General features: G+C 43.8%; 1 protein-coding gene across 1 annotated transcript; it reads left to right on the top strand.

Annotated features, from left to right (window-relative positions):
• Positions 1-6,583: 6,583 nt before the first annotated feature.
• EPCAM (epithelial cell adhesion molecule) lies at positions 6,584-20,766 on the top strand. Its single transcript, XM_033936366.1, has 9 exons — positions 6,584-7,030; positions 11,580-11,690; positions 12,533-12,776; positions 14,141-14,203; positions 14,593-14,656; positions 16,105-16,206; positions 18,596-18,793; positions 19,045-19,089; positions 20,351-20,766. Exons 1-9 carry the CDS (start codon positions 6,958-6,960, stop codon positions 20,390-20,392), a joined length of 942 nt encoding a protein of 313 aa, XP_033792257.1. The 5' UTR covers positions 6,584-6,957; the 3' UTR covers positions 20,393-20,766.
• The last annotated feature ends 1,511 nt before the right edge of the window (positions 20,767-22,277 follow it).

Genomic DNA, 22,277 nt, shown 5'->3' with positions numbered 1-22,277 from the left:
ATGCCTGTAAATGTCAGCATGTTAGTACTTCTATGACCATTTTCCACCCCTGACACACACCCATCCCCCCCACAATATTGCGCTTTAAGTATACAAATGGCAAAACTAACACAAAGCACTGTAGTGGGTTGTGCATTAATCCCCCCCTTTTTTTATTACAAAGACGCAATAGCGGCTGCTATGCCCATTGAACCCCTTTGGGCGTCGCAGGGATCACCACAGCCCGCTGCAATAATCACCTTTGTGAAAGGGAGCCTAAGCCATTTCTCTTGTGTTAAGCATGCATTTTAGCATGGCTTACTAAAAGGGCCTCGCAGTAAACTGTATTAAGACTGGGGGAAAAAAAACCAAAACATTTCTACACAGGTGGCAAATTATTGACTGCAGCAGCTGAAAAGCAATGTTGAGAGAACAGTACATACTGCTTATGTTGTTTTTCTAGACACTGAATGATACTTATTACCTAACCACTTATTAAATACAATAGATAGGAAATGTTTTAATATCTAAATTATGGTTTTTGTTAAATTGTGGTCATGTTACACTATATGCAAGTCTGTTTCACTATGGGCCTCTTCTATCAAACTGCGCTAGCAGTTTGTAGCGCGGTGAGCCGCGCTGAATGGCCCACGCTGCTCCCGATGCTCATAGAGTTGCTATGAGTGTCGGGAGCTGCGCCCTGCTAGATTGTCCCTGCTAGATTGTCCCCAGATAGCATTAGTGGGTGGAAACAAATACAGTATGTCGATAAATTCTAAAATATTTGGTTCATAAAACCTCACCTATTAAAGAGCAGGTTTTAAAACATCTTGAGTAAATACAGTATTGTACGGTACATAATCATAAACTGACCAATAATGCATAACCCAAAATAAAATGAAAAGCACAACAAAATTCAGCAATTTTTTTTATATTTCCCTGTCATGATTATTTTTCCAGCAATGCCTGGATTAAGGAGAATTACTATGTAAAATTAAAATATAAAGATCATCAAAGCTGTGCTAGAATTTTTAGCGCCGGCCGCGGCAGGAAGAGCTCGGACGCTCATAGGAATTCTACGAGCATCAGAGCTGTTACCGTGGCGGCCAGTGCTAAAAATGCTAGTGTGGCTTTGTAAAGGAGGGGGCAAAAGAAGCAAGCACAGTACACACAAATAAAAATACATCAAATAAATAATTACCGTATATACTCGCACATAAACCGAGATTTCTGGGCCCAAAAAATGACTCAAAAATGGGGGTCTTGGCTTATATTTGGGTCATCACCCACCTGCCCCCATCCCCGGACTTGTTGCAGGCCTCTATTGGGCCTGCCGTATGGCCTGGTGGGGTGGGCTGAGACTGGATCACTACTGTCTCCTGTCCCGGCCGACTCTTGCCAATTTTTTTAACCTCCCTCCCTTCTCCCCCATAACTTTTTGAATTCCTGGTGGTACTGGGCAGGAGCGAGCTTTCCTCGTTCTTACCCGGCACTGAGTTGCTCGCTGAATGGTTGCCCTGAGTTCTCGCAGCCATTCAGGGAGGGACTCAGCACAAGGCAGGAGTGTGGAAAGCTTGCTCCTGCCCGATACACCGTTGGACCACCAGGAATTCAAAAAGGTATGGGGGCGGGGGGGGGGAGGGAGGGGGAGAGGCGTGAGGGAGGTTAAAAAAATTGGGCTCTTGGACTGGGGATTCTCTGAACTCCCTGAAGGCCCTGACAATACTGATCTGAATTTGATTGGCTGAGCAGCATCTGCCTGTCACCTGCTCGACCAAGCAAATTCAGAGTGGTTCCCTCAGGGCCTTTAGGGGGTGGGGCGAATCCCCTGACCGCGAGCTCCTGTTGTAAAACCACACCGTATTCCCGAACTCTAGTCAATCCCATCTTGTGAGATCTCTGGTAGGAAGCTTCATTTGCATAGTTTTGCTTCTCCAGCTTCTAGTGTGTGACAAAGCAGACAGTCATTCCTGTAGAGAACACAGAAGAGGGAGGGGTATGGAGAAACTCCCTGAGAAACAAGTCTAATCTACTCACAACAAACAATCAAGCATCTTTTTTAAAAACAGAATAAACAAGGAAACTAAGCCTACACTAATAGTGTGGGGGGGACACATCAACGAGAATCCCCCATCCTGAAGTAACGCGCATGATATTTGTGGATTGTATTCTTGGTAAGGCTGATCAAATAAACTAGAAGTCCAACTTACTGGTACTTATTGAAGCAGACAACCAATGAATCAGTATCTCCCAGGGCGGGCTCCAGGAAGAGAGTGTAGGTTTACAGATTAGTGAGGTAAGAACCTAATCTTTCCTTGTTGTACAAGCCCACTCTATTCCCGAACTTTTGGGACGTAACAGAGCAGTCCCTCTTGGATTGAAGATCCAAATGCGGAATCCCTCATGGCCGCCAAATCTATTCTGTAAAACTTTGCGAATGTATGCAGAGAAGACCAAATGGCGGATCTACAAATCTCTTCTGGGGAAACCGCTGAAGATTCCACCCACGAGGAAGACACACCTCACATGGAGTGGGCTTTCACCGAAATAAGAGGCTGTTTCCCAGTGGTCTCAAACTCGCAGCCCGCCAGGTACTATTGTGAGTCCCTCGGTATGTTTATCATAATCACAAAAGTAAAATAAAACAGTTTCTTGATCATATGTCTCTTTAGCTATAAATTACAATATTATTATTAAGACTTAGCCAAAAGGAAAGATTTATAAACTATAAAGAGTTTTACCTCATGCAAAATTGTCATTTCTTTAATAACATTAACTATTTTTTTTCTGAGGCCCTCCAAGTACTTACAAATCCAAAATGTGGCCCTGCAAAGGGCTTGAGTTTGAGACCACTGATATAGACGGATGAAATGGCCATCCGGATCCATCTGGAAATGATGTTTTTTGACACGGGCCTGCCCTAATGGGCTGCTCCAAACAGCAAGAACAGATGATCTGACAAACATTGCAACCTCCAAGTATCTCAGTAACAGCCTGCGCACATCCACAGATTTTAACACCCTGTCGTGTTTACTCAAACCCAAGGATAGCAAACGCACCTCTTGATTGATGTGGAAGCCAGTAACCACTTTTGCCAAGAAAGAGGAAAGTGCACAGGGTCACACTTGAGTCTGTAATCCGAAGAAAGGGATCTCTGCAGGACATAGCCTGAAGTTCGGACATTCTTCAGGCAGAGGTAATGACTACCAAAAATACCATGTTGACGGTGAAATCCATCAATGAAGCTTGGTCCAGCGGCTCGTAGGTAGGGTGGACTTACAAGTGGCATATTTTACTAAATTATTTGAATGTCTCCTGAAATGCTTTTTAACACAGGCTAAAACAATATTTTATGTTTTTTAGATATTTATATCCTGCCTATCAAGGTTATTATTTTCGTGCTATTTCAAATGGAAAATGACACAAATAACATAGAGCTCCTTTTACTAAATGGCGCTAAAAGTTTTTTAGTGCAGGCCAGCAATTCCTATGAGTGCTGGAGCATGTATGTCGCTGGCCCATGCTAAAAACCTCTAGTGCTGTTTAGCAAAACCCAGCGATAAACTTCAACAGAGTAACTGAATGAATGTGAATGGGATTTAAAAAAAAAAAAAAAAATGTAGCCCCCATTTAAATAACTGAAAAACAATTGCAGATTTCAAATAATTTCCCCCCCCCCCACATCTTTTATGAAGATGCATTAGCATTTTTTATTACCTGCAGCTAATGTGGCTTAATGAAAAGGGGGGGGGGGTTTGTAAAGAAAGAAAATTTGGAACTGAACATGCTGTAGTTTTTATGATAGGGTTTTAAAAAAAAATATATATATATATATATTTCTCACACTTTGCATAAGCAATTCAAGAAAAAGACTAATTCCAAAGTACTATAATCAAAATGGAAAACATTTTGTGCAAGTAAAAAAAAAAGCACAGAATAAGTCTCAAGCTCACAGCTCGGGGAGAGATCATGAGAGCAATTTCAAATTATATATATACTAGTGTTTTAGCCCGTTATATTTGTTACAGTAACGGGTGCTAGAATAGCCTCACCTATATCCTGACCCTGACCCCACCCATGGCCCTCCATCTGGCCTCCTGGACCCCCATTACTTACCCGAGGCGGTCCTGACGTACCAACCCCTCCTCCTTCAGTGCCCCAAAGCAGCAGCCTTGAATGTTTGCAGGGTCTGCTGGAGTATATTAGGGGGGGATAGATTCTGTAAAAGTACAGAATTACCAGCACTTTTTCTTAAATTTTTTTTTTTGAGCTACCTAGTCTCGAGGGCGACAATTCTTCATTCAGGGCACGCGCCCGCCGGCCATTCTTCTGGCCGCGCGCCCGCTTCCCCCAAACAGGAATCATGAACCGCAGTCGGCGGCGGGAAGGCGCCGACGCGGGCTGACAAAATGAAATCCAAATCCTGCGTCAGCTCCGGTCCTGCCAGGCCATTTTGCTCGGGCCGCTCTGGTGGACTGGATGGAGGACCTGTAGAGCAGGGAGGCCGGCGCTTTGCAATTTCTCTTTCGGCCGCTGGCACTGGTAAGCGCTCATATGCACTCCTGCCACCACGGACCTACTGATCATGGATCAGAGATCATGGAACATGCAGGTAAGAGTGCGCATGCGCGCTTAGGGTTTTATTATATTAGATTCAAATACATTTTATTGAGCTCATCAAGAAAATCAATGTGCTATATATATATATATATATATATATATATATACTATATAATAAAACCCTAGAGCGCGCATGCGCTCTTGAAAAATCATGATCCCTGGCGCTGTGTTTTCTGATCCATGGCCGCGTTCCATTTTAGAACGCGGCCAGGGATCACTCTGGCCACTCCCCTCCTCACTTACCAACCCGAAGCAAGCTCCTCACCAACCGGAAGCAAGCACCTCACCTCCCGCCCTCGCTCACCGCTGCTGCTGCCGCTGATTCTTCTCTTCGGGGCAGCCTGCGATCGTGGCTGGCTTTGGAGGGCCTCGCGGGCTGCTTTCTGGCCTCGGTGGCACATTCCCTCGGACGCACGGGATTGCGTCGGGAGGGAGCGTGCTTCTGGGTTGGGGAGCGGCCTGTGAGGTTCGCTGGGGCCAGCCACCATGATCGCGGCCTGGAGCAGGCCAGAAGACGCCGGGATGCAGGGAGGGTAAGCAGGGGAATCAATACAGGGGGCCAGAGAAAGAGGGAAAGGGGGCTACTTTGGGGGAGGGGTGTGCTGAGGGGAGACAGAAGGGGCCATGGAGAGACAGGGAGAGGGAAGGGGGGCTGCTTTGGGGGAGGGGTGTGCTGGGGACAGACAGTTTTGCTCTGGGGGAACACAGAAGGGACCATGGAGAGTCAGGGAGAGGGAAAGGGGGCTGCTTTGGGGGAGGGGTGTGCTGGGGGGAGACAGAAGGAGCCATGGAGAGATAGGGAAAGGGGGCTGCTTTGGGGGGGGAGGTGTGCTGGAGACAGACAATTTTGCACTGGGGAGAAGACAGAAGGGGCCATGGAGAGACAGTTAGGGAGAAAGGGGGCTGCTTTGGGGGAGGGGTGTGCTGGGGACAGACAGTTTTGCTCTGGGGGAACACAGAAGGGACCATGGAGAGTCAGGGAGAGGGAAAGGGGGCTGCTTTGGGGGAGGGGTGTGCTGGGGGGAGACAGAAGGAGCCATGGAGAGATAGGGAAAGGGGGCTGCTTTGAGGGGGGAGGTGTGCTGGAGACAGACAATTTTGCACTGGGGAGAAGACAGAAGGGGCCATGGAGAGACAGTTAGGGAGAAAGGGGGCTGCTTTGGGGGGAGGGGTGTGCTGGAGGCAGACAGCTTTGCTCGGGGGGGGGGGGGGAGACAGAAGGACACAAACAGCGGCCAAGGAGAGAGAGAGAAACACAGACAGACACACATATATTCTAGCACCCGTTAATGTAACGGGCTTAACGACTGCGGCCACGGATCAGAAAACACGGCGCCAGGGATCACGATTTTTCAAGAGCGCATGCGCGCTCTAGGGTTTTATTATATAGGATAGCACATTAAGAGGTAATCGTACCCTAAACTAATCGTACAACCTTATCTTTCAATTAGTCCCTCGAGTTTGATTTGAGATATATCTTTCCAGATGTACTGCTGCACAAGTATGTTTTTTGGTGAACCAAGTATACTCAAAAGGAAACATTAACAACAAAGCGTTATTGTGTTATAAATAAGGGTTAGTTTGGGTTGTTGGTGGTTTTTTGTGTTGTTTTTTTTTGCAGAGTTGGGAAAGGGTAATGGGGAGTGCTGCTAATTTCTTAGCAAGCCGCTGGCCCTACCTTCTTTTGTTTGTTTGGTGACGGGCGCTGCTCCCAGTTACTGAAACTCACTTTTTGTCAGTCCAGCATAATTCGTACTGGGGAAACAGTGAAGCTGGGGGGGGGGGGGGGGGGGGGGACACTACCCGAGAGTCCTCGTCACTTCGTGGAGGGGGGGGGGGGGGGGGAGTGAAGAGAATCTCGCGACGGCTTCGGCGGTGAAGTCACCCGGCAGCCGCTCTCGGAACTGACATATATGGCGCTGCAGAGACGCAGGTGAGCGCGAGGTCGCCGCCCATCCCCCCGAGTTTCGCCCAGGTAATCGGCGACGTCACGCGCCCCGGGACCTAGATATAAGCGTCCCCCTGGCGCGAGACGCGCTTGCACTACAGTCGAGCGTCGCTGGAGAAGAGGTCGCGGTGTTGCCTGGATTCATATTTTGGGGGTGTTTTGTTGTTGTTGGGGGTTTTTTTTGTTTGTTTTTTTTTTAATCTCCCTCATCTGGGGGGTTTTCCCTTGACGCTCTTAAGGCTGTGACCGGAGAAAGTGTCGCGCCGAGCCCAGACCCAAGGATTTGTTTGCGGCTCCTGAGGAGGCGAAACTTGTTGGACCGGTCTCGCCTGGGAACTCCCGCCCGCCTCCGAGAGCAGCGGTTAAGGCTCGCAGGGACGAGGGGAAGGAGAGAGGAGCAGCTTCCGAGCATGACGATTCAGCTGGCAGCGCTGCTGCTCGTGGTCCTGGTGGCCGCCGCCTCCGCGCAGAGCCCTGCGCCAGGTAAGTTGAGGAGGAGGAGGGGAGGGTGTTAAGTTTTGCCCCTTAAAAGAACAATAGCCCCGGGGAAGGGCGACTAAGCAAAAGTCCTGTAGAAGTATGAGGGGGTGTGGGTGGGTTTGTTTTGGGATTTTTTTGTGGTTAGAGCCAGGCGCTTCGTTTTCGCTGGCTTTGAGAACCGGTGGAGGAGAGAGAACGCGCCCCGCGGTAGCCGCTTCGCGGGTATCTCCGAAGACGCTCGCGCGACTCGCTGCAAGATGGCGCCCGGGCCACCTGGGCTGGGCGGAGGTGCGGCCGGCGATGCCGCAGGTGTTCGGCTCCTTCATCCGGTAGGGGGCGCCCGGAGGCCAACCCCCCTCCCTCCCCCCCCCCCAGCTTCGCTTGCTATGGCGCGGCTAGCGCGCTTTTCCTTTCCCTATTGGGGATGCCCGACAGACGCAGGAGTAAAATCCTAAATTATGGCCGGGTAAATCCTAGGTTGTCCTACTTTACTCGCTTAAGACTTCATACACCCCCCACCATAAACCGCGTTGTGGTAAAAATCACACGGGAAAAAGCGGCCTATCGCGCCCCATCCCCAATTAATCGTGTCGGATGAATGCTGCTTCTTTCTTGCCCCTCTTCCGCCTCTACGTCGGTGGTAAAGAGAGAACTTCGTTGATTGACTTGCAGCTAGCTTTGATCTGAGTTTGTAGTGTCAGTAGGATAAAACACAAAAAAAACTCTGGAGTGACGATGTTCCTAAAGTGTCAAAGTTCCAAAGGTACACTGAAATCATCCACATAAAATAATTCCATCCACATAAAAGTAAATCATCCACATAAGAGCCTTAAAGGACCTAGTCCGCTAGGGATACAGGACCCAATACGGTCCGCGTTTCGACAAAGTCTTCTTCAGGGGTCCCTGGGGATCCTATAAAGGTGAGTATGTGGGAAACAATTGTGTGGTGAGCTGGAAGTGAGACACTGCTTGCGTTTGCAATGGAAAAGGGTCAATAGGATGTCATTTCAGATTAAAAGAGGACAGGAAGGGGGGGGGGGGGGGCGTTCCATCCTAGCCAACTCTATACTTTGTTGGGATTTATATCCTCTCTTCCAGAAGAGCTGAGAATGGTTCTACCTGTCTTGCATGAACTAAAAAGCACAGCACACCTCGTTTTTCCCTTTAAAGCTAAGTAATTCAACTCTTTTCCTTGTGCTTCCTTCTTGTTAGGCTTCACTTTTTAAGTTGCTGGTCTTCACTAATTTTAAGCCAGGGCTACTTGCATTCTAAATGAGCTCAGGAGAGCCGCCAAATCTTCCCATACAGGGACATGTCTCAACACTGCTGACTGGTGTGGGTGAATAACATCCATCTTTACCAGGCCACCTTCAAGCATTTTTGAGAATAGATTGTCCTTCAAGCATGTGGCTTTCCCCATCGACTTCTTGTTTTCAGTCATGAGCTTGAGGGGCCTGAAGAGAGGGGAAAAAAGCTAACCCAGAAGTCTTTTAGGAGTTGTCTTTGACTCTGGGCCTTGCATTGAAAAACAGTGTTTTTAACTACACTGTATCTAGAAACCAGAGTTTAGGTGTTTCTTCCTGCTTGCGTTTAGGCAGGGCCTAGCAAGAGTTGAAGGGGATGGGAAAAGGATGGGGTTTTCAAGTTTTTCATTCTCAAGATCAATTTTTTATTTCTCCTTGGGAATTCCCCCACCCCTACTGTTCCCTTCTTTTCTAATACTCAACTAGACCCTTGTACTGGTAGTTGGTGAGACCCCACCTGAAGTAAGCACTGTGTAAATTTGGAGGCTAGGGGGTGTAAAAATTTGGAGGCGATCCAGAGAAAAGCGAGGAAAATGGAGTGAGGCTTGCACCAAAAGACATATAAGAAGAGATTGGAAGACCTGAATATGTATACTCTAGAGGAGAGATGATACAGAACTTTTAAATACTTGAAATCTTTCATAGAAAGGAAAATAATAAAACTAGAGGGTACAACTTGAGGTTGCAAGGCCTCTTGAGCGCCAAAAAAAAGGCCTGAACCACTTCCCCTTAACAGCATTCTCATGTTAAGCTCCAAATTAACCCCCGACATTCATTTTTCGCTTTATACTTTTCCTGCCCGTCTCAAAATATAAATCTTTTTCTGAAAACTCAAAAGGAAGCAAGATGGGACTATTAGAATCTACCAGCTAAAGATTATGGTGACACTCCAGAAATATCATATGGCCTCTTTCAAATTTGGGGACCTCATGAACAAGATATATCAAGACAATTTGATCTAGGGTTGCCAACAGTGGTCCAGGTGTTATTATGAAATATCTTTAAGAACTGGATTCAAGGAAACTAATTCTTTGTAGCAGCTTACTTTGCTGCTAAAAATCTGCATTACATTTTTAATTTTTTTTTTCACAATCTGATGTAACAGTGATGCACAGGGCATGGTAACATTTATTAAAATGGAAGCAAAGTTTAAAAAACTTTTTTGCTTCTTTATGGTTATAAACCCCCACAATAAAATACATATCTAAGAACATTGAGTCAGACCAATGGTCCATCAAGCCTGTTCTCACGGCCAATCCAGGTCACTAGTACCTGGGTAAAATCCAAGGTGTAGCAATATTCAATGCTACCGATCCAGGGCAAGCAGTGGCTTCCCCCATGTCTTTCTTAATAAGACCATGGACTTTCCTCCTGGAAATTGTCCAAACCTTTCTTAAAACCAGTTATGCTATCTGCTCTTACCACAACCTCTAGCAATGTGTTCCAGAGCTTAACTATTCTGAGTAAAAAAAAAAATTCTCCTACTGGTAAAAGTATTTCCCTGTAACTTAGTGTCTCCTAGATTGTGTAATTTTTGACGGAGTGAAAAATTGATCCACTTGTATCCATTCTACTCCACTCAGGATTTTGTAGACTTCAATCACATCTGAGCTTGGCTGTCTCTTTTCCAAGCTGAGGAGCCCCAAGCGTTTTAGTCTTTCCTCATTTGAGAGGCGTTCCATTGTATGAGGAAAGACCTTACAGATAAAAACTGGGTCATAGTCCCGATTACTAAAACTTGGCTTAAAGTCAATGATAGTTACACTAGGTATATGTCCCTTAGGCTATCAAGTTTTAGCAGGCTCCCCATACACACTAAAAAGGAGAAGTAACAGCCTTTACCTGCCCATGACCAATGGACTCCAGAGAAATGTACTAGATCCTAATGTCACATTAGGATAAAAATTTATATTGAAAAAACGTGCACTGTTAAAGATAACTATGGCATTATGAAAAACATGTTTTTTTCTGTTACATAGAGCATCATGGACCCCTGTTCAGTTACAAAAATTGGATAGCTCTAAGTCTAATAAATGTTGGCACTGTCATCTTGAAGCAGGGACTTTAGATCATTTATTCTACTGTCCATTTGTTATGACTTTCTGGAAATCAATTTGGGACCAAATTGTTAGATAATCCAGTGGCATTGTCATATGATACTGTGCTGTTTGGTTTGGCAATGAGAGCAAAAAGTCAGATCTCTTCAAATAATAAATTACCTATGACTGGGGTTGCCATTCAACAAATTACTTGTAACTGGAAGAATTGGAGTATTATAATTTTTGGTGGAATTCTGTCATATAAAATGGAAAAATTTATTGCAATACAGAGAGGGTGTGTTAGGAAATTTCAAGATGTGTGGGAGCCATTAACAAAATATTGTACTGATTAGATGACATCTTTTCCCTTAAATTTACAGATTCAATTATGAGGGGGAGGGGAGATAATTTTATTTTATTATTGTATATTGTACAATGTATTTGATTATATAATGATTGCATATTTGTGCGCTTGATGATTAAGTGATATATTTATGATTAATTTGTTTTAACATATTGATACACTTATTGTATGTTTAAAAATGAATAAAGAATTTAAAATTTATTTTTTTTTAAAAAAAGGATAACTGGCAAATTGTAACATGGAAACTCTTATTTGTACTAGACCCCTAGTTTGTATTAAATTAGGATACAGCTTTGTAAACTTTTTCTGTAATTGCCAAATTGTAACTGGTCAACTACATATGTATGTTTAACCTGTAAGCCGTTCTGAGCTCTTTGAGGAGAACGGGATAGAAACCAAGTTAAATAGGTGAACTGGTGGGGATATGCAAGGCTGTTGCCAGTGGCACACTTGTGTCCAAGATTAGACATATGTGACCCTAGAAAAGGGTCTTGCATATCCCACCCCTCTCCTGAAACTACCCCTGGGCTATCTACTCGCTTTACAGCTTGTGGTAGGGTAAAAGGCTAGGAGGCAGGGGGAAGAGAAGGGCTTAGGTGTGTATTAAACCAGTAATGTGCAAGGGAGGCTTTTAAAAAGGATCACTTTCCTGAAATTTAGGGAAAGTAAGGCCAGGTTATCGAGCATTATAGTTTGAGATTTGCTGCTGTAATACATTCTCAACTCACTAGGTGGGATTTGGTATTTTAAAGGGGTTTTGACCTGCCACTTTTAAACATCAGGAATTCAAAGGTGCATAACTTGATCTGCCTGTAACTGATTTTTGTACGGATTTCTCTCCCCAGACTGCGATCTATGTGCAACACACAAAGATGGCAAGTGTGAAAAATCTGGTGATAGCTGTGAGTGTACGTTCTTCGTTGCTAAGGATAAGATGACATTAGATTGTACAAAATGTAAGTATAGCAGTGATCAGTTTATGCGAGTTCATTGTAATTTTCTAATGATATTATAATCACCCTTGAGAGAACAGTCCCTTTTCAGACTATTGGGGGGGGGGATGGTAGTGTTTTGGGGTTAAGCCTTAACATATTTACAACTCCCCAAGTGTGCATTACCTGTGCAGTTATTCCATTAATATTTGAAGATTAGGTGATAGGCTTGCGTCTTTTTTATTTTTTTTTTTTTTGCTTGTTTATGCCTGATCAGCCAGAGAGCAAATTGAAACTGAAATTCAGCATTCTAGTATAACTTGAAAGCACGTGCTCACAGCAAAATGTGTTTAAAAGCAGTAAAATAGCAAATATTACATTACATTGGTGTCTTATTTTTATTCTGCCAATGCCTTGCGGTTCTAGGCAGATTACAAAAAGAGGAGATTGGTCATATCCAGAAGATTATGAGATAGCTAATTGGTTTGGAACGCTTAGGGTCTGGGGATAGATTGAGGTAATCGGTTTTATCATGAGCTTTGTCTTGATTGATTTTCCTCGTTGTATTATATTGTACTGTGTTGTATACACTCATTGTATTGTATCGTACTGTATTGTATTGTTTTGTCTTGTATTGTATGTTGACTTATTGTATTGTGACCTTGTTATTCGCTGAATGTCCAGCCTTCTTACATTGTGAACCGCCTAGAAGTCACCGACTATGGCGGTATAGAAAAATAAAGTTGTTATTATTATTATTATTATTATCTCGTGCTTGCATAGTAAATATTAACTTACTAACAAGTTTTCAGTTGTGAGAAATTTGTACTCGTTCTTCTTACCATGCCTTTTTTTTTATTTTAAAGTAATTCCCAAATGTGTATTGATGAGGAAAGAAATGGTTGCAACTAAGGGAGGACGCAGGCTGCGACCAGATACTGCTGTTGTGGATAACGATGGCATTTACCTTGCGGACTGTGAAGTTAATGGTAACTTTAAAGCAAGACAGTGTAATGACACCGAGACCTGCTGGTGTGTCAACAGTGCGGGAGTACGAAGGACTGATAAGGGTGGTAAAGACTGGAAATGCCCAGAACTAGTCAGAACATTGTAAGTTTTCCCGTCTACTGGATCATAAATCAAACTTGGGAACGCTTTTTATAATAAGAACCTACAGATGAAAACTGTAAAACTGGGGCGAAAAGATGCTGCTCAGAACCAATCTCCAAGTTTGCCCTCTCAGATAATAGTGTAAAATGTGCTCATTTAAAACTGCAGAACTGTCTAACTCAAAGATGTAAGCTGTGTTAAACTTAGTTTAGATGTTGCCACCATTTCAGACTGTTCTCGCCACCAAAATAATATATTCCAGAAATGAATAGCAGCCCTAATGAGGCCATGGCTTTTATCACTGTATACATAACCTAAAAAAATGTTAAGATTTAACATGGGAGTCTCAACTAGTCCAAGACTCCTGGGCTTTTCTAGACCGGGGTAAGGCAATTCTGGTCCTCGAGATCCGGGTCGGGAACCGGGTCAGGTTTTCAGGATATCTGCAATGAATATGCATGAGGTAGATTTGCATCTCGAGGAGGCAGTACATGCAAATCCATCTCGTACATATTCATTGCGGATATCCTGAAAACCTGACCTGGCTCCGGCTCTCGAGGACCGGAATTACCTACCCCTGCCTAGACCAATTAACATGTCTGACCCTGCTGATGCTGCATCACTTTCCCAGGCACATGCCACGAAAGACCACAGCAGTTCCACATGGAGCCCTACTATATCATATATATCCCCCACCAAAAGTAATACATTTCACATTATCTTACTTCTGCCACCCATAAGTGTTGGTACCTTTCCAGTGCATTGTGGGAGATTTTATCGCAAGTGTGTGGTGCAGTGGTTAAAGCTACAGCCTCGGCACCCTGAGGTTGTGGGTTCAAACCCGCGCTGCTCCTTCTAACCCTGGATGAGTCACTTAATCTCCCCCAATGCCCCAGATACATTACATTGTGAGCCTGCTGGAACAGACGGAAAAAATGCTTAAGTACCTGAATAAATTTGTGTAAACCAGGGGTGTCCAACCTTTGGCTTCCCTGGGCCGCCCAAATGCGCAAACGCTGCAGCAAGACAGAGGAGGGAGCCGGCAAGACGGTAAACACCCGGGGGCAGCAGAGGAAAACATTGCATCACCTTCGACCGAGGCTGCACAAAATACTTCACTGGGCCGCAGGTTGGACACCCTGTAAACTGTTCTGAACTCTCTGGGGAGAATAGTATATAAAATTGAATAAATAAATGAGTCATATGGCATGCCTGACAGAACCCTTCACCATTTCACAATTCTTCCCTGGGGAGGGATGGAGAGAATAAGGGAAGGGCTTCCTGTTGCCTTTATCACTATGCCAATATGAGCATTTGTCATCAGACTTTCTGTAATTTCTGTGAATTTTTTTTTTTGTGTTCAGCTGGATCCAAATTGAACTGAAACAGAATGGAACTGCAAAATTGGCCTTTCCTGCTCTTAAACAGTAAGTTTACATTCTGTGGTATAAAAAAAAAAATATATATATATATATATAGTACTCCCCCGAAATTCACAGGGGATCCATTCCAGGAACACCCACAAATTTCAAAAAACTATGAATGCGGTTTTGAGTCTATAAAAAGGCAGGAGAGGGCAGCTGGGCCTCCGGTGGGTGCAGTAAATCATGCCTGGTATGCTTTGAGGGGGAGGGGGGGTTGAGGAGGAGGAATCGGCTGTGCAGAAAGCTGATTCGCAGACTCATTCCCTGTATTTTCTGACCAGAAGAGGCAGTCAAACTACTGCGAATAATTGAGTCTGAATTCGCGGAAGAACACTATATCAAATTTTGTAGTGTGTAAACTTTTTTTTTTTTTTTTTTCCTCCCTTTGACAGAGCCATCACAAAGACCATATCCAAGCGTTACGGTTTAAAGGAAAATCATGTTAATGAAGTTGAGGTGAGAAATGTAATGGAAAACAAAGCTATTGTAGGATTTGAATTGGTATCGGACTATATACTGAGCTTCATATACAAATAGTCTATAGATACTTGGAAAGAAGTTATTCTAGCCCAGTGGTTCCCAACCCTGTCCTGGAGGACCACCAGGCCAATCAGGTTTTCAGGATAGCCCTAATGAATATGCATGGAGCAGATTTGCATGCCTGTCACTTCCACTATATGCAAATTTATCTCATGCATATTCATTAGGGCTAGCCTGAAAACCCGATTGGCCTGGTGGTCCTCCAGGACAGGGTTGGGAACCACTGTTCTAACCTTCCTAGATGAGGAGACATAAATGTCTCGCGTGATTCTTTGGCTAGTGGGATGTGCCATATGTGCCAGTGACTCTCGGGTGTGAGCCGTAAGCTTTAGACTTAATTGTGTTCTCAACCGGTGTGTTGGGGCAGTTGCCAAATCCTGGGAATAGAGAAAGACACAAGGACAAATTTTCCCCATCCCGTCCCCCTGAGTTTTGTCGCTATCCCTGCCCCATTCCTGCCTTAAACCGCACAAGCCTCGCACTTATGATTCTAGTGTTTGAGCTTATGCAGATGAGGGCAGAGCCTGTAGGAATGGGGCAGGGACAGGAAAAGAACTTGCCAGAATGGGGAAAATGAGTTCCCGCGAGGAAGGGGGAAAAACTTGTCCCCGTGTCATTCTCTAGCTGGGAAGTATGTCACATTGTCCTTTCCTAAACCCTGTCTGCAGCAGGTTGGGGAAAGCTGAAAACAAAGTAGCTAAATTTCACTTGGCTATTCCCTCCTATCATTGGCTCCAACAGGAAGTGTTTATAGGGACCCCCCCCCCCAGCCTACCTCTCATATACCCTGGCAGTTGCCACATTGCGTCTCTAATCTAATCTAAACCTTAAGTTTATATACCGCATATATGTAGGACATTTGTGAATTCTAACATTCGGAACAGATAACCTCTGGGCTGTAAGGTAACTTCTTTCTTTGTGTCAAAATAGTTGACAGTTCCTTATGTAGTGAGTTTCACAGTATAGGCTACTCTCGAGGACCAGAATTGCCTACCCTGGTCTAGAAAAGCCCAGGAGTCTTGGACTAGTTAAGACTCCCATTTAAAGACTTTGTATTTAAACTCGTGTTCATGTCTTGCCAAGCTAGACTAGCAATAGCAGCATAGATTAGCCTGGATACTTATTCTCCCTTGGAGGTTAATATGAACATTTTCTAGTTGGAATTTGTAGCAGGTCAAAACACTATGAATTTATATCTACAGTTAAATACATGTAAGCAAAATTTGTTTAATGCTTGTCCATGTAGCAAATATAGTAAGTTGACATAAATTAAAAATGTCACATGCTGTATAGCCGAGATGGCTGTGATTGTGGGTAAGAACCACTTCAAATCATAACGGTACTTAATGGTTTCTTTCTCCTAGTACAAAGAGCCTTACATCATCATTGATCTTATGCAAAACGGTACAGAGAAAACTGCAGGTGATGTGGACATAACTGAGGTGGCTTATTACATGGAAAAAGATGTAAGTATAGAATGCATTCTAACATTTAGAATGGACCAATACTTATGGTGTTGCATGGAAAATGCTAGGCTGAAATGCTGTACTACTGCATTGACATGGACACATTTTGCCTTGTCCCTGCCCATTCCTGTAAGCTCTGCCTTAACCGCACAAGCCTCGAGCCCTTGATTTTGAAGTGTTTGAGGTTTGTGCAGATGACTGAGCTTGCAGGAATGGGGCAGGGACAGGAAAAACTCTCCAGGATGGGAATGAGTTCCTGCATCATTATCTACTTCTGATGTTAAATTTTAAATTATGGGAGATAACAACTGAGCTTAGAGGTGGGTACATCATCATGTCTTCCTTTAAAAACACTAGCCCCAGGCACAGTTTAGTAGACAGGATGCAAGTTAAGGGTTACATACTAAAGGCTAACATGTATACTCCAGTATCTTTTCCCAAGGCTGAGACTATATTCCTCGGGTATGCAGCCCTCAGATTTATTGAAATCCTGATTCTGGATGAATAGTTGCTTACCCCCCCCCCCCACCTAACATGTATGTATAATTGACAGTGAATGTATAGAAACATGATGGCAGATAAAGGCCAAATGGTCCTTTCTCTTTCTCTCTCTCTTGTTCTTTTCCCATAAAACAAACTCAGAATTGTGGAAATCTAATCTTAGAATGGCATTAAGATCTTGCTCAAACACAAGAGAGATTAGTAACATAGCACCACATAGGTATTTAAACGTCTATCATATCTCCCCTCTCCCGCCTTTCCTCCAAAGTATACATATTGAGATCTTTTGTCTGTCTCATACACCTCATGACAAGACCACCAACCATTTTAGTTGCCTGATTCCACCCTGTTTATCTTTCTGTTTGAAAGTGAAGTCTCCAGATTTGTAGACAATATTCTAAATAAGCTTTCGCCAGAATCTTTACACAGGTGCATCGATAACTTCCTTTTTCCTACTGGCCATACATTCATTTTGCACCCTAGCATTCTTCTAGCTTTTGTGGTTGCCTTTCCAACTTGTTTGGCCACCATAAGATCGTTGCATACTATCATGCTCTGTCTCGCTCCTCTTTTTTGTGTACAAGTGTTCTTTACCCCCTAACTCTACATTCCCTTGCGTTTTGCAGCCCAAATGCATGGCCTAGCATTTTTTTAGCTGCTAAACATCAGAACATTCTTCAAGCTTCACTAGGTCCTTCCTCATGATCACACTAGCAAAGGTGTCTAATCTATTGCAGATTCTGGTATCATCTGCAGTTTTTAGAATGATGTGGTGCTACCATGTCCCTGCAGGATAAAATAATCTAGCATGTTTGTACCCTGAACCAGCACTGCGTACTGCCATGTGAAATTTTTTCCCCCTTCCCACTTCAACCTTGCCACAATCTCCCTTCAGTCTGACCCTGTAACAGTAGTTGCATCTTGGGGAAACTCTGCATGAGATCTGCTAGTCCTTACATTGACAGGTCCAGCAGCACTTTCATACAGGTTTCTATGGTCAATGGGGTACCACAAAGAGCCAGGGTACCATTTGGGCAGCCAGCACAAAGACATCGCACAGCTTCCCTTTAAAAGTTGCTGGTGCTGTTTTTGCAGGACACAAGTTAGCTTGAAAAGCAAGGTAGTGGTGGCAAAAGCTCTGGTGCTTTATCAATATCAAGATCTATGCCTTGCCTTGGCCACTAGCTAGCCCAGGGGTGGGCAAACTTTTTTGACTCGCAGGCCACAATGGGGTCTTCAATTTGACAGAGGAGCTGGACCAAGAGCAGATGGGTAGAGTATTTGTGTGACTAATATAAATTAAATGTAAACGTCAAAACATAAAAGTTTTGGTCTTTAAAAGGTAGCAAAGCATGAAAACGTAAGGCTTATTGTACAAAACAAATGTACATGATCATCTCTCCCTTCCTCTCCCTCACCCACAATTCTTCCTTTCCTTTCTCTCCCGCCACAAGTACAGCATCTTTCCTCCCATCCCCCTGTGCGGCAGAACCCTTGAGCACCTGCCCTGCCGTGCAGCCAAACCATGCCAATCGCAAGCTCTACAGAGCAGCATCGGGCCGCCAGCACTCTTGGGCTGCTTCATGGCCTTCTCTCGTCAGGGCCTTCTGTGTGCTGCGTTACTGATGACATCAGTGATGCGGCAGAGGGAATTCCGAAAAGAGAAGGCCACAAAGCAGCCTGAGTGCTGCTGGCCTGATGCTGCTCTGGAGGGAGGTATGTAGGGCTTGCGGTCGGTGGGCCAGATATGGCCTGCGGGCCTTAGTTTTGCCTATGTCTGAGCTAGCCCCTGATCTGACTTCATATTTGTATGATTAAATAACTGACAAAGCATGGGTTGCTCTTCAGTGATGGAGAAATTTTGCATTTTTTTCCACCCTTTTTGTAGATTAAGGGAGAGTCTCTACTACCTCTTGACAATCAATTTGAGATACTGGTTGATGGTGCACCTTTGTCAATTGAACAAGTCAAAATCTTTTACATGGATGAGAAGCTTCCAGAATTTTCTATGAAACACCTGACTCCTGGTGTGATAGCTGTCATTGTGGTCGTGGTTTTGGCCATTGTTATGGGAATTGTTGTTCTGGTAAGTAGCCTCATAACCAGTAAAGGTAGAAAATGATGAAATTAGAAAATGACTTCAGCCTGCCTTAATGGGTATGGGGGGGGTAGAATATAAAAAGGCAAGTTAAATGGAGACAACCTCGAAGGGTGCTTGTTCTACTAAAGCTAGTCTGGACAAATGGAGAGTCTAAAAATGAGATGAAAATTTTGTCCTACTGAATTTGACTTGTTCCTAAACCAACTTCATCAGTAACTTGTTCTGTTGGTTAATAGGTCTTGACCAGGAGACGGCGAAGTGGGAAATACCAGAAAGCAGAGGTAAGGTTGCTCTGACCTCCATAATTACCATTCCAAGATCTAAATATTTGCTTAGTAACTTGGTGCACTTAAGATGTTTCCCCTTAGTAGCCCATGCCCAAGTCCTAAGCAGGGACTTAAATGGTTGGTTGTATTGGTCATAGCTGGCATCTTTAGGATGTGGTTTGCAAGCATAATTCGTCCCAGAAGCATGCTTGTAATCCAAAGCACTCGTATATCAAAGCGAAATTCCCTATGGGAAATGGAAATTCAAGACGATTCCTTCCATAACCCATAAACTTTAATACAAAATACTATACGTACTTGTATTGCAAGACCTTGCTCATTTAGAACAGTCACTACACTCCCACAGCGTCTGAGATGAGAACCTTCGGCTCAGTTGTGGTGGTGTGACGCGTGTATGCTGTATGTACTTGTATTGCAAGATTTTGCTTGTTTAGAACAGTCACTACAATCTTGCAGTGTCGGAACCATTGGCTCAGTTGTGATGTGTGTACACTGTATGTACTTGTATTGCATGGCATTCCTGGTATGTCAAGTTAAAATTTAATAAAATGTTTTGCTTGTCTTGCTCATACACACACAACCATGGGGATGGCACTGGAGGACCTTTCTGGACTAGCACAAAACAGATTTCTTTTTAGATCCGCAATTCATGAAGTCACTAGGACTCGAGCACGAGTCGATGGTGCCCAACAAATATATAAATTTTTTTTTTTTTTTTAACAGACTTACCATTTAATCATAATACTAAAGTCCTATAGATAACAGCAACACTTTCCCTTGGGAGTACTGTCTGAAGGGGACTTGGCCTTTGACTGTGGTGGCTTAAGTACAGTGGCATAGTAAGGGTGAGCGATGCCTGCAGCAGTGTCGTGCCCCGCCACACATCCCCTTCCCTTTCTCCATATCTTTTAAACTTCTCCAGTGAGCAGCATGCTGCCCACATCGGTGTCTTGCCCCACTTGGGCACAGGTTTGGTAAAGTGGAGCACCAAAAAGGTACAAGGGAAGGCAAGGGGCATATGTGGAGAGGAGGGGGTGCTGCTGTACCCATAGGAAGACTGTGCCTGGGGCAGACCACACACCCCTTACTATGCCACTGCTTAAGTGTTAAAAGTTCAACATAAACTGTAAATGTAGGAGCCATTGTTCCATTGTGGTGTCTATCGGTCTACTAGTTATCTTTCCTGATCAAAGGAACACATCTTGGGACAGATTTGTCATACTTGCACTAACTGACTCTTTGTTTTTCCTTCTAGATGAAGGAGATGGGGGAAATGCAAAGCAACCTAAACTCATAGGCTTGTGAATGACGTTTCCAAATTGACTCTGAAGTGGCAAGATCAAGCTGTACAGGCTGACTTAGCTTGTTTGTATCAATGTATTAAGAATTGGTTTCAGTGGTAGGAACTACACTTGTTGAGACTAACAACTGGCTGTCCACAGTAAAGTATGATGCCTTTGTAAAAAAAAAATACTTAACATTATTGCAACAAACTGTTTTGAAGCTGTGGATGACAATTTAACTACTGTGGCAAATATTTTGTAATTAGTCCAGAATAGCTGTGGATTTTCTTTTTTGTAAGATTTAAATGTTTGCTTGTTTTTAAAGAAGTTTGTACATAATGAATTTTTTTTATGAGAACTTTGAACTCAATAAAAATCTGGAAATGAGCAGGTGTATATGGTCTGCCTCTATACACAGCACTTTATCATGTTTATGTAATGTGGCTATTGCAACCTGGCAAAGCTTTGACAATATGCAAAAGCACCTCGTTTTCTGAAAAATTGAAGCAGGCTTCCATTGTCTGCAAATACTAATTACTCCAGTATCCATGCAAGTCCAAATGCAAATTGACTAGGCACTTCTGTCAAAACCTCAGAGTGAATGGCCAAGATAGTCCTCTTACAGGAAAGAGGGAGCCAATTCTGCATTAAAAGTGCAGAAGGAAGCCATATTGTGGTAAAGGGGCAGTATTCATTGCACAGAAACCAAGCCAACTTTTCTGCCTCACTGGAGATCCTGAAGAGCTATGCAGAAGTCAGATATGATGGGACATATTTTCCTAGATAGGCATTTATTGTTGACCATAAGTAAACTAACTTCTGCCATTGTGCAGAAAGAAAAGTTTAGACATTTGGGGGTGGGGGGAAGCCTTTAAACTTCAGCAGTTTCTCAGCTTTAAAAGCTTATATAATTCTAGGCATTGAGATGAACAAAATCACTTGACTTGGGATAGCCTTTAACTTCAGGTGGCAAAGTTCAGTTGTGGATTAGGAATTGGTTATCAGATAGAAAACAGAGGAGTGCCACGGATCTGTACTGGGACTGGTGCTATCTAATTTATTTATAAATGATCTAGAAATTGGAACAAGTGAGGTGATTAAATTTGCTTATGACACTAAACTCTTCAAAGTTGTAAAATGCATGCAGATTGTAAAAAAATTGCAGGCAGACCTTAGGAAATTGGAAGACTGGGCATCCAAGTGGCAGATGAAATTTAATGTGGACAAATGCAAAGTGATGCACATTGGGTAGAATAACCCAAATCAGTTATCAGATGCTAGGGTCCACCTTGGGGGTTAGCACCTAAGAAAAGGATTGGGTGTCATCAGACAACACAAACCTTCTGCCCAATGTGCAGCGGTGGCCCAAAAAACAGGATGCTAGGAATTATTAAAAAGGGATGGTTAAGACAGGAAGGTGATGGGCATAAGCCAGACTTTTAGTCAATATTGGGGTCAATATTCTGTTAGCAGCGTTCCCAGATAATTGAAGCTGGCACATTGCAAGCTTTGGCTTTGAAATAGGTTATTTAAGCCAGTTAACACAGCCACTTAAGTCAATATTTCACTTAAGCAGTTAGGCTGCCACAAAAGTAGGGGGGACATGCTCTTGCAGCTTAAGTGCCGACTCCACTCACAGAAAACCCTTAAGAGAGCTGGCTTTGTGTTCAGTGCTAACTGATTGATATAGTGGCACATAACTGGTTAATAACAGCTAGCCAAATCATTTTGAATGGGACCCTTGCGTATGTGTTGCTGAAAGAAATATGCCAACATATGGGATATTGGAGGTAGGAGGTAACTTCACAAAGGAAGCAAGGCCTGTTTGGGAGCATGCCTAGAGCAAATATGTAGATTACTATGCATGGGGGGCTGCTGAAAAGTTCTCAGGCCAACCAA

Source organism: Geotrypetes seraphini, chromosome 3 (genome assembly GCF_902459505.1).
Source record: "Geotrypetes seraphini chromosome 3, aGeoSer1.1, whole genome shotgun sequence".
NCBI lineage: Eukaryota > Metazoa > Chordata > Amphibia > Gymnophiona > Dermophiidae > Geotrypetes > Geotrypetes seraphini.
This window is presented reverse-complemented; position numbering and strand designations above follow the sequence as displayed.

Excerpts from the sequence above, each read along its gene's own strand:
- EPCAM (XM_033936366.1), top strand. The coding sequence starts at position 6,958 with ATGACGATTCAGCTGGCAGCGCTGCTGCTCGTGGTCCTGGTGGCCGCC. Across the intron at positions 14,204-14,592 it reads GCCTTTCCTGCTCTTAAACA|AGCCATCACAAAGACCATAT; the intron begins GTAAGTTTACAT and ends TCCCTTTGACAG. Across the intron at positions 16,207-18,595 it reads CTTATTACATGGAAAAAGAT|ATTAAGGGAGAGTCTCTACT; the intron begins GTAAGTATAGAA and ends CCCTTTTTGTAG.